This window comes from Zerene cesonia, chromosome 13, assembly GCF_012273895.1.
Source record: "Zerene cesonia ecotype Mississippi chromosome 13, Zerene_cesonia_1.1, whole genome shotgun sequence".
In the NCBI taxonomy this organism is placed as follows: Eukaryota; Metazoa; Arthropoda; class Insecta; order Lepidoptera; family Pieridae; genus Zerene; species Zerene cesonia.
Genome location: NC_052114.1, coordinates 9,465,417 through 9,478,255, shown reverse-complemented (window position 1 = coordinate 9,478,255; position 12,839 = coordinate 9,465,417). Strand labels below are relative to the sequence as shown.

Below are 12,839 nucleotides of genomic sequence, written 5' to 3'. Positions count from 1 at the left end.
CGCTTTGTTCGCGGGCTTATAACCTACGTACTGCGTTAGGGTGGAATGGAGAATGTTTAAAATTCGAACACTATCGTTTATGCGTGTATCTTTAAATACAATAGGCTCCACTACAATATCAAGGTGTCGTAATACCTTGATAGGGAAATGAACTTACATAATTAATGACAAAAATTAAATCGACTTCAAAGCCACTGAAAAGCGAAAAATAAGTTATTATAATTACTACAAGCGTTCTCAACTCAATCTCAACTCTCATTTATTTGAAGTCGGTGCCAACCAAGTCAAGTTGGCAAAAGATAGGTGTGTAGTAAGTACTAATGATACTATATAGTAAGGAGGTTGTCTCGTATCTACTACCATTAGACTTAGCTGGCACCGACTTGTTCCTTTTGGCATATCCTACTAATATTATAAATGCGAAAGTTTGTAAGGATGTGTGTATGTTTGTTACTCTATCACGCAAAAACTACTGAACCGATTGCAATGAAATTTGGTACGTAGACAGCTGGACAACTGGAATAACATATAGGCAACTTTTTATCCCGATATTCCTACGGGATACGGACTTACGCGGGGCGTAGCTAGTCTCTTATCTTAGCAAGTGCCAGGTTATATGAAATTTTGCTAGCCGCATACAGCACTCTAATTTGTCGTACCAGCAATACCGAAGATGATTAACGAGGCCCATGACAGTTGAGTCTTTTGAGTTGTTTCCAAGAAACCCAATACTATTGATTGGGTTCAAATTCAAAGGGCTCACTTGCAAATGGCTGAGTCAAGCGTTTGACTGCCGAGTATCGAGTTACTTCTCATTTCATAAATAATATTCAACGAAGTTCGCTATCGTTGTAATTTAATCGCTATTCAACTAGATTTAGAAGTTAAATTGGCATTTGGAGATACAGTACAGATGTAGTTATTATTGCTAAGTAGTAAGCGACTTATAAACACTTACACATGACGCATTTATATGAAAGTATATGTGATTCATGATATATTTAACAGACATTAAGTCTTTGAAATGCAATAGTTATACCACTAAATAAGCACGATTTAATAAAATGCCATGAATCATTTTTCTATATTACAGCAGGTAACTAAAAGATGGTAGTTCACCTGATCGTAAGCGACTATCAGTGCACATAAACATTTGCAGAGTTTCAGCCATTCTGTAAAAGCATTTCCCACTTTTAACTGATAAAGGAAAAAAAATGAAAAGCGTCAGGAACGAAGAAATGGACTGGGAAGGGTAAGGAAAAAGAAATGGGTCATATATACACACACATAGCACACAAGTATAACAATAGTTTCATTTATAATAGAAAATACAGTACAGTAAAGGTAATGACATTCTTTACTCTAATCGTCTGCAGTCGCTTCCACCACAACTCGCCCTCGCTTTGAGTCATACATAGGGTTTCTAAACGCAGTACTAATTCCAGATCGCGTAGTTATTACTGAGTCCCGCCGGGTGAGAGATACGACGCTATCTGTTCTCCGTTGATACCTTGACAACATTCCTGGTCTTCCGGCAATATCAATAGGTAATCTTATTTCAGGCAATTTATAATAATACGCATACACTCCACCCATCACCAGCACTACAGCGAAAAACATTGATACAAATATCTTTCCTCCTAATCCATATTTGTATAAAGGCGAGCCGCTGATAGCAGCTTCTTTAACACCCTGTACCCAATGTCTTTGCATTCGATTATTAACATCATTGACAACTTCAGCGCTTGTTCCAGTGTATTCACCTTTATTAACAACAACCAACTGTATTTTATTTTCAATTTTTCCAATATGATATACTAAATCTTCGTTACCGTACCCTTCTATGACTGCTTCTACAAGTTCCTTAAATGTCATAAGGTCAAAACTTTGATCAACATCGAACGATATTACTCCTCCACATATCTTACAACAGTGACCTACAGGTTGGATAGGATCTATACATGTCGGTACCGAACAAATTTTTGCACTACAATCGATTCTCATTACATTCACTTGGCATGGACAACCGCTTCGAGACTTACACTGCTTATTTGTTATAAATATACCAGTTTCTTGATACTGATTCAAGATAAATTGCTGAGCTTGATCTCGTTGATGCAGTACGTAATCAATGAACGTTCTTGTGTCGTAGCTCACTCCATTTATCTTAATATCTCTAACAACTTGTTGTTCATCTGGAAGAGAAATTGTAAACACGGAACCAGTAGGAAATTCAACAGTATCATCAAAACAAGGTACTCTTTCCGCATCTGGGGTAGCTTCGTTGAATTTTGGTGAACTCCACACATCTGGTTGTGCCCATGAAGAGACAGAATTCTCCAAAAAATAAACATTGCCAGTCTCAGTACAATTCGAATTTTCACTTGATCCAAACTGTAGATCTCCATCGCCAAAAACCAATTCACCATCTTGCGGCAGCACAAAACCACCGACCACTGCTTTCGTTTCAATGCTAACAATACCATTGAGACTTTCTGGAAAGACGACCGTCTGGCGTGGACACGGGAGCCTCCCGTCTTTAAAGTTGAGCTTTAAATTGAAATTCGTATTGGGTACCCATTTGACTTTAGCAGTTAATGAAACAGATATCAGACACAGAAATGCAACGAGTCCAGAACACATAATTGCTAGTGTTGTAATTCAATGGATGCAGTGTAACAAATGGGCAATTGGAGGACAGATTGTAATTTGATACTAAATGATGTCTGGTCGTTTATCACTGTTGTTTATACCGATGACGCATGCTATCAATTTTGTGTAAAGTGGGTGGATGTCTGACCAATTAGAATTTGAGTTAACGTGATATATTGAGATTAAAGGTTAATTAAGAGAGAGATACGTGTTCAGACCAATTTCGTTTTATATGAATAATTATCTTTAGTGTGCTAATTTTAAAAGTGTTTATAACGTAAGAATTTTGTGTAAATATGAATCAGGCTATAATAAGTAATTATATTTATCGTTAGTAACGATGAAATAGTAGAAATGTAATGAACGTACAGAAATATTATCAGCCATTATCCGTGAGTTAAGTCATAATTGTTTGCGACTCGACCTAGATTTTCAATTTCATTCTTTTATCTTACATTTTAAGCTTAATGAAATCTACTTGAAACTTAAGTGAATTTTGATGTTTCCTCCCTCTTAATTGGACCTTTCGAATTAAGCGCTAATTTAAGTTGTTTAAAACAACGATGTTCCGTAAAAATCTTTATATAATATTTTTATCTCAAACTTCGTTAAAGTATACTCGTAATTGCTATCTAAAATCTTAATATTATTTTACTCTTAATAACACAACAATTAAATAAAAACATGCAAAATATCTCTTCAATCATTTGTTCAATGTAACTACATCAAATCATTATTATTAGGTAATAAATACATGACTCTAAACGTCCTCAATTTCAACTCATAAAACATAAAAAATTACACCAAAATAATTACTACATTGAGGCCTTCAGTAAAATGTACGTATTTGTAATTAAAAGACCGGCAAAGCACCTGTAAAACCACCAGTGTTTACGGTCGGTGGTGACAACTTAACACCAGGTGGCCACCTGCCCCTTTGCATGCTCCAACATAAAAAAATCCTTATCAATTACACGTAATCTGACATTAGTAACTAAATTACGTACCACAAGTGCTATAAACAAAGGCTTAACGGTAATCCCTGTTATCGAATCCCGGATTACCAACGTCTTGAGCACGCCATAAAAGTCAGCGGGCATTCCTTGATACCTTATGATTTATATGTATAAGGTTAAGAACAAACCGTTAATGACTGGGGTGGAAATTTAATAAGACTGCATTGTGGAACGGCGCGTAGTTATGCAAATTTTATTGCAGACAGAACCTTTTGGAATGTACGGCTGTGTGGTGGATTTTGTAACGCTACGAGTTAACGTACGTGTAGGTGGCAACGACAAAAAGTCGTATGACTTCAGGAAATATCAACGCTTATGAAGACGTCTAAACTTCTATTATTCTAACATGTAATTAAACTTTTTTTACTTTTCAACCGACTTCAAAAAAGGAGGTTATTAATTCGACTGTTTTTTTTTTGTGTTTATTACCTCGTAGTTTTTTAATAGGGTTATCCGATATTTATAATTTTTTAGAAGCTGATGCCTACCAAATAGGACCACTATTTTGTTCTTAGGTCTAGCTCTGACAATTTAAAGTCGATTAATTTTTTTGTTAAAAATAATTATTCCTAATAAGTCGAAGTTACGTAGTACATAGTTACCTTTTCTAGTAGAATATTATAAATTGGTACGTCAATGAAAATAATCTGAGAACAATTTTTCCAAATTTACAGCAAATTTGCGATTGTTTATGTTTATACTCAGCCCATTAGCGCCAAGTTTTAACTACACAGAATAGATTTCTGTATAATTTTGTTTTTATTTTTATTCATACAAACAATGTAACATAAGCTGCATAGTGTAATAAATAATAATCTTTATTTATCGGAAGGAACACAGTCATTATTAACTATGACCGTCAATTAGTTTAATCACAAGTTCCTAGATATTTTTACAATATATGTATTATATCTATTGAATAGAAGAATGTATATAAATAAACGAAATATTTAATATGCTTTTTTATGTTTTACACATTTCGTTTATAGGTACTTTGACATCGTGCAACAGCGGTACAGTACAAAACGCATCACCATATACCTTCATATTCGTGTAACCGCCTGAAACGCACAATATGCTAGATGGGTAGATAATAAGTGTTCAGCTTACGGGGCTATGAAACTGTGGGGACGTTCAGAAGGGTTCGAATTATTGGTGGCGCGGTTCGCCGCGTGTGCCGTGATTTCAGACCTTTTATTGAGGGGGATTTTTCAACGTTACGGTATGATGACAACGCGTTTTAAAAGATCAAAATTTCAGGATTCAATATAGAAGAGCTGTTCTCGTTTTCATGCTGTAATGCACAGGAGATAGTGTAAAAATATGTCACTAAAAGATCGCATTGATTTTTGGATTGTCGTTTTGGCCTTTTTTTGAAAACCCCCGATTGTATAAAAGAAACCCTCTATTTAATACCTGTCTGTACAGTATATTTAAAAATTATGGCTGTTTCACTACTCATGAATAGACCACATACAGTAAATATATGAAATACAATATGGTTACAATTATAACATACCTACGTCTCCACCATAATATATCCCTACGTTGCTGTTATTTCATACCCTTAAAACAACTACAAGCATTTTACGATGCGATGAAAATTGTATAAGCCCAGCAAGGATTGTAAAACGGCTGAATGTAGGCTGTTACATTGATATAACGCTGGCGAAGCGCCAACTCGGCCACCACTGAATTATTTCAACAGAACCAACTGCAATACGACAAACTGGCTGCTGGGGAAACGCGTCCTTATTTATTTTCCGATGCAAGTGCATTGCGGCGAGTTTTGAATGGCAGCGACGCAAATTGGGCCACGCTCGCTCCGGGGTCTTATCAATTTGCTGTATAACATTTTACGTGGATTCTTTTAATTAGTCTCTTTCTGTCTTTTGTCTTTAACTACATAGTATAAAGTAAAGTCGCTTTCCACCCTCTGTGTGTGTCTGTGTGGTTGGATCTATAAATTGACGCAACAGATTTTATTGTTTTTTATAGATAGCGTGATTCAAGAGGAGGGTTTATATGTATAATGACATCCATTGAACTTCCTCGAATTCCAAGCGTACGGAGCCGTTGGCAAAGCTTGTTGTAATTTAAAATTTTACAATATGCCTCACATTACAAACACACAACCCATGTAGCTCTTTTCGTAAAGTTTACCGATTACTTTTAATTAAATATATCGAATAATTATATTAAATACGTCCAACAGTTTTTAATAACAATTATAGCATTCATTTCTGAACACAGTGTAACGAAATTACGTTATAAATTTTATATGCCCGCTAAAAGCTCCCATACTGGTGCTAGGTGCGAAATGTTTGTATGTCATAAACATACACACTGTGAGCGTTGATATCCAGGCTTCTATCTCCTCATATTACAAGTAAAAATGGAGCTCTAAGAGAGATATAAGATAACTAAATTGTCAGAGTTTATATTTTTAATAAGGTTAAAATTTGTTTTTTTTTTTTTATAACACGTCCAGGTATGAAGAAAACTACTATTTCTAAGGCTTGGGCTATAAGTAAGTAATATTATTTACTGTGAGTTTGATATTCTCACAGTTCGTAATTACAGTAAAAATATGAATATTAAAAGCCGTTTTTTTTTTGTACATTTATTAAGTCTTTGCATGCAAACCGAGTTTACACTACGAAACAATTGCTTAATATAATACAATTCTCATGAATTTCTTTTGCCACATAATAAAAGGAATTTAGTATTTTATTAAACAAAATAGACATTATCTAAACAAGCGATAAAATATTGATAGATGTAATGCATAGTGGGTGAACCTACTCATAAAAAGTTAAATCCTTATCGTTAACTCTGTAATAGACCATTGGGTTGAAATTAGTGCTTTTACTTTATTAGATAAATTGATTCGTTTATTAACGAGATTATTTCTTCGGCTAAAAGGATTTTTATTAACGGACGTAACTAATTCGGTCGATATAATTTCAATGCTGGGCATACATATAAATTATACGTTAAATTATAAAAATCTTAATTAAATTTTTTAGCGTTTCAGAGCTTTTTATATATAAATTCCACTGAGGCATTCTCGAACCTTCGACTTAATTTTCGTTGTCTATGTTTTTCTATTCAGAACAACTTATATTTATATTTCAAACACTAGAATTGAAAACTTCACATATCCTATGCTTCCTACTATAATCCTTCTAATATTATAAATGTGAAAGTTTGTAAGGATGTGTGTGTGTTTGTTGCTCTTTCACGCAAAAACTACTGAACCGATTGTAATGAAATTTGGTACGTAGACAGCTGGACAACTGTAATAACATACGGATACGCACTTACGCGGGTGAAACCACGCGGCGCAGCAAGTTATTAATGTAAAGTGTCTCATTATTTTGCAGAAGCTCCAGCACAGCTTCATTATTTCCCTCTAATAAGAGATAAAAACAGGAAAACTAAATTGAGCGTACAATAAAAAAATCAGAGCGCGCTTAATCTCATCAAAACACGACAAAGGAAGAATTTAATTTCCGCCCATAATGCTCGCAATACTTGATGGCCCTCGAAAAGAGTAAAGCGATTGAACGTATGAAAAAGCAATTAGAATAATGAACTTGAAGGACCTTCAAGTGGCGGGGGACGGGACCAGCGTAACTGAATCATACGATTTGTCTCGTCCACCGGCTGGGGGGTCAGGCTACGCCGGTCTCAGTCCCCACCGCTGACACTTCTGGCGCCAAGACCTCCACGTGCCCAATCTCCGCAATACGTTGGAGTATTGTTATCAGAACACGTTTTTTCGACAGGTGTTTCACGCTTGAATACTATCGGGCTCGAAAGGTAAACAGGGAAAGCGCCCGAGGACTGTGTAATTCACTTACGAGGTTTTGCTCTTGCGTTCGTTTCAATGGGTTCCAATCTTTGATAAGCCCTGAATTGTAGCGCTTGGAAATGTAATTTAAAAGTAGCTGCCAGTTAAAAGTTGGTGCCCGTTCGGTGGGACACTTTGTGGATTTCACTCTGGTTTCTTTACGTTCATTTCAGATAATACGTAATGGGAAAGGGATTTATTGTAATTTTAAATCAGATTTTCTACTTCATGTAATCTTCGAATCCGATAGCTTGGAACAATTGATTTGATGAAGATATTTCGTTTTCTATCACAGCGAATTAGGCCACAAGCAGAATGTCTTACTGTTGGAAATCATTTAGTGAATTAAAGTTTTTAGTATTTCTCAGAACCGTGAAAAAACATAAATTCTTTAGCGACATTTTTCATTTTCCATTTAGACATCGTCTAACGTGACTTTACATATTACATAAAGTAAATTTTAAGAAAATTGTCTGTCTATTTTACATTATTATCAATAACCTGAACTGTAAACTAATGCTCACGTTATGTTATGAATAATTATTTGTAACAAAAAACTAAAACACGACGCCAGCTTTCAAATACAAAAAAATCAACAAAATCGGTTCACCCAGTCGAAAGCTCAAAGGTAACAAAGCCAAAAAAACACAATTGATAAACTCCTATTTATTTGAAGCCGAATCAAAACGAATACAGCGCTAAATAACGAATCTTTCACTATCTGGATAGCCAATGCCATATTACATTTAGAACTAATTGATCAAACCGTACCATATCAGAATCCGACTGCGAGAAATCGTAACAAATCTTGACTTAACGAATTCAAAAATTCATACTAGCTCAATTAACTGGAGGATGCTTCAATGCAAACATTCCTTGCCAGCTCCCATTCAGATTGGCTCCCAGTTATCAGTTGGTACGTGGATTATTTCGCTAATTGCTTCAATTCAATAAGTATTCAGTATTGATTAAATGATAGTCAGTTGATAGTTGTTTGTATAGCTCATTATGTAGGAATTATCCTTACTGCAAATCTGTCAAAACATGTTCAGATTTAAAATATTAAAAGTTTTTTATCAATATAAAACTCGCTGTTTAATGGTTGATACAATTCTAAATGCTTATCCGCTGCTCACTTAAATCAAACAAATAAAAAGATTAAATATATAAACACTAATACAATTTCCAATAATCAAACTTATAATCATTCACTTCGTCTTTATTAACAATGATAATAATTTAATACTTTATGTCTATAATGATTTCATAAGAATTCCTTTCAACTAGATAGTAAGTAAATATTACAAAAAAGGTGACCTCTATATGCCATAACCGTAATATGATGAGCCATTAAAACATGTTTTCTTATAAAGCGCATCATAATGAATATTTGAAAAGTTTTTTCAAGCAAACAAACAAACAAAACAATTAAGATAACCAAAATCAACAACTAAAACCTACATCCTCACAAACACTATAACCAATCGTTTAATACTAATTAAGTCTTGCAATAACAGCACTCGACCATAATTACAAAATTGCGTACACTAGGCATCACCTGCAAGACGCCCCAAATCTAATTAAGACCACAAACAAACAAGAGGGCGCTGTAGTGATGTGCTTCTCGCTCACTTTTGTAGCAAGCGAAAATGCTTTAAGATTCCCGAAAGATCTGGATGTAGTAAACACTAAGTTTATTATATCTTACGCATAATATACCTAGTATAATATTTTGACCGCGTTTCATTAACGTAGTATACCAATGAATGAAATATGAAACGAATGAAGATGCTTTGCCTTTACGATTTTATATGTCAAGCATGTTACATAACAATGTTATACGATTCTGTATATATGAGACCGACGAATTGTAGTATGTCAAATGATGTGTCCAATATATAGTAGTCCTACTAATATTATAATGCGAAAGTTTGTAAGGATGTGTGTGTTTGTTGCTCTTTCAAGCAAAAACTACTGAACCGATTGCAGTGCAATTTGGTACGTGGACAGCTGGACAACTGGAATAACATATAGGCAACTTTTTATCCCGATATTTCTAAGGGATACGGACTTACGCGGGTGAAACCGCGCGGCGCAGCTGGTAGGTTGATAAAATTATGGGTCGGTTTGCTGGCTCTTTGAATTTCAAACGTCAATCTATATAAACACTTCTCCTTTCACACACACTTCTACAGCATTGTACAACTTTATTCTTTATTATTATAATAACCAGACATGTCCCATTTGTGTGCATTGACAGACTGACTTGTAAAAACAACTTTCTGTTTTTGTATCGAACTCGAATTCATTACATTTAACCTAAAGTAAATCTGTATTATAAACAGATCTCAGAGCTTGTGGGCGCACATCACTAGATGGGCCTAATCACGGTAAAACCCTTCAGTTAAGCAGCAGGTCATAAATTGACTGAATGAATCTCAAAGGGAACGCGCTATTAGCATAAACACCCGCTTAGTAAGATAACGATACAATGTCTTCGGAAAACGTTGCGATACTTGAAAAACGAATTCGAAGTAAAACGTGTTTTGAATACAAATAGAATTTAAATGGAATAAACTTTTAACGGAATTTTTAAGCGTCTGTCTGTTTGAATTTAAAATCATCACTTGAATGGTAATTTTTCTGTATTATTAACTTCACCGTTCTAAGGTTCTAATCGGCATATATTTATTTCGAGCAAGTATGCGTTTATTTTATTTCCAACTTGTACGGTTTCTTTAGGAAAACATAAAGAATTACATCGGAATTATGCGTTTAATTTTAGTTGCACTTATAATAAATCAAAAAAATATATTGTCGAAATTATGTCGATGTATAACGGAAAATTGTCCTTATTTTTTATTTTATTACGAAGACAAGTCCGTTAATGTGATAAGAATTGTAAAAGACATATATGCAATCTCACACAGTCCTCCGGTTTCCAAAGCTTTGAGCTCTGCTACGCATACAGAAAATCTTCTCTAGGACTTTTAAGCAGATTAAAGGCTTTTACGTCGTAAAAATCTGGTTTTCTTCGTATCATAAACTTGAACAAGAAACCCGAAGGTAAAACACCTTCATCACGCTGCCTCATTTGCCAACATATTTACACGCGACACCCATATTTTCATACTTAAAGATAAATAGATTCATTTCAAACTGAGCTTTATTATGAGCGTCGTAAGTGTGGGTTTCGTGTGTGGTGTTTCCTCGAAATTTGAGCACACGTGTTACAAATGGGCGGTAGTAAGGAACGTTGAAAATAACCGTCGCTCTTGGGTAGTTTTTCATGAGAGCTTACTCGTAAACACCGAGCAGGGTATTCGAGGAACGTTTATAGCCAAGAGTTTACAAGTTTGTTAAGAATTTAATGAAACTATTTCGTTTTTTTAGGATCGCGAAATAAAGTGTGTTTAATGTCAAGGTCCATTTTATTGGTATCGGTTTACAACTTCAAATTGTAGTTTAGGGTTATTTGATGCGACAATAAAACATACACGTTCATACTATTTTTATTAAAGTGATACAAAACGAATTAGGAACATAATTGGATTCAATGTGTTGGAGTACATTTTGCTGATATTAATGCCAAAGTTGATAAACGAGATGGTGAATCGCCTGATGGCAAGCGTTGCCGCTGCCCATATACTTTTGCGAGCGGCTATTACAAATGGATTGGCGACTTTAAAAGGTGTGGCACAAAGAATGGATTGATGAAGAGAAAAAAGGGTAGAACTGGGAAAGGCAAGGAAAATTAAGAGGAAAATGAGGGTTTAGGTAGAATTTTCTTTGATATTCCAGAGTCACCGTTCAACAGTTTGATATTTCTTTATCATTTTGAACCCAAATCTGTTCCCACTGCAGGGACACAGGCCGCTTATGAGGGTTCAGGGAATAATTCACTAAGCCCGGCCAAGCGCGGGTTGGTACATGTCACATGTCGTTGAACTTTTGATTCTTGGACATGACGTCAGTTTTCTCGCGTTGTCCTTTACCTCTTTTTTAACTAGCAATATGGATAATATGCAGACAAATTGAAAAATTATCATATATCTCTAGCATATTCGAAATCACAGCTAATCTCAAACCCTCGACGTTTCAATTGAAGTCCGTGGTCCAAACTACTAAGCCACTGCTCTATATTACGTACTTCTTTCGATGAAATTAAATAACATTTTGTTAAATTAAATGCTGCTTTGAAGAAGGAGATTAAGCAATGTACAGAATAGTGATACCACAGATAAAATATTCCATCGGAACTTTATGCATTACAGCAAGTGACGCAATACGCAGTAATGTAGTAATTGAAATTGTTTGGAGGCACAAACTGTAATTATTACTATTCTCAAGAAATGTTTGCAGTCGCTTGATGGTGCGAATTACAGCTTTGCATACGAAAGTGGCTAGATGCAGAGGTTAACAACAATTTCCAATGTTAATTAAAATATAATCTATACTATACTATATTTACTTAAACAAATATGACCGCATGTAACCAAGTCTTTTAATCTATGCAACTGAATTTTTTCTTACGATGCCTATAAAATTTGCTCTGATGTTTTGAATTATTATGTAAAAGGAAAAGAAACTTATATACATTAAGTATAGTGTGGACTGTATAATAAAATGTTACGTCCGGTACATTTTCAGATTGTAACAGGGAAACTACTATATAATTTCACACTGGTAATCGCTACATACAGAAGGAGAGAAAAATAAGTTTACTACAAGTACGAGCACTGGTATACTCTTTTTATGAATTCTGTATAAAAAATCACGAAGAAGCATTCTTTGGAGTCCGTAAAATACATATTACATGAAGTTTGGTTTGATGTAAACAAAACATTTATTTATATGAAAAGAACTGAATCACCGTCAAATTGTCAAAACTAGAACAACAAGCAAATTTAAATGACCACAGACACAGACCACACGGGAGGCATCAGCTTTCTGATAAAAAAAGATTCTTTAAAATCGATTCACCCCGTCGAAAGTTGTGACATTACAAACAAAAAAACATACAGTCGAATTGGGAACCTACTCTTTTTTTCCAAGTCGCTTGAATAACATAACATAATTCTATTAAATCTGTGGTAGGTTTAGAATAATTTATGAATAAGCATATTTTTCTAAAAACATACCAATGTTCACTAACCCTGACTAAAAGCAGTGATGTCTAGAATTCACATCGGACGTGGATAGAGCGCGGACATTAGTAACATTCAGCAGTTAAAGGCGAAAATAGCTTGCAAAAAGCCGGCGTAACGCGTTCACTTTATATTCGCGAAGTATTTTTCGCTATGGCAATCTAGTTC

General features: G+C 34.8%; 1 protein-coding gene across 1 annotated transcript; it reads right to left on the bottom strand.

Moving 5' to 3' along the window:
• Nucleotides 1–1,362: 1,362 nt before the first annotated feature.
• On the bottom strand, nt 1,363–2,643 carry LOC119831343 (protein amnionless). The gene has a single exon (XM_038354646.1). The coding sequence runs from the start codon at nt 2,641–2,643 to the stop codon at nt 1,363–1,365; it is 1,281 nt and encodes a 426-aa protein (XP_038210574.1).
• Nucleotides 2,644–12,839: the final 10,196 nt, after the last annotated feature.

What these genes read in the sequence shown, in the direction of transcription:
- LOC119831343 (XM_038354646.1), bottom strand. Translation starts at nt 2,643, where the DNA reads ATGTGTTCTGGACTCGTTGCATTTCTGTGTCTGATATCTGTTTCATTA.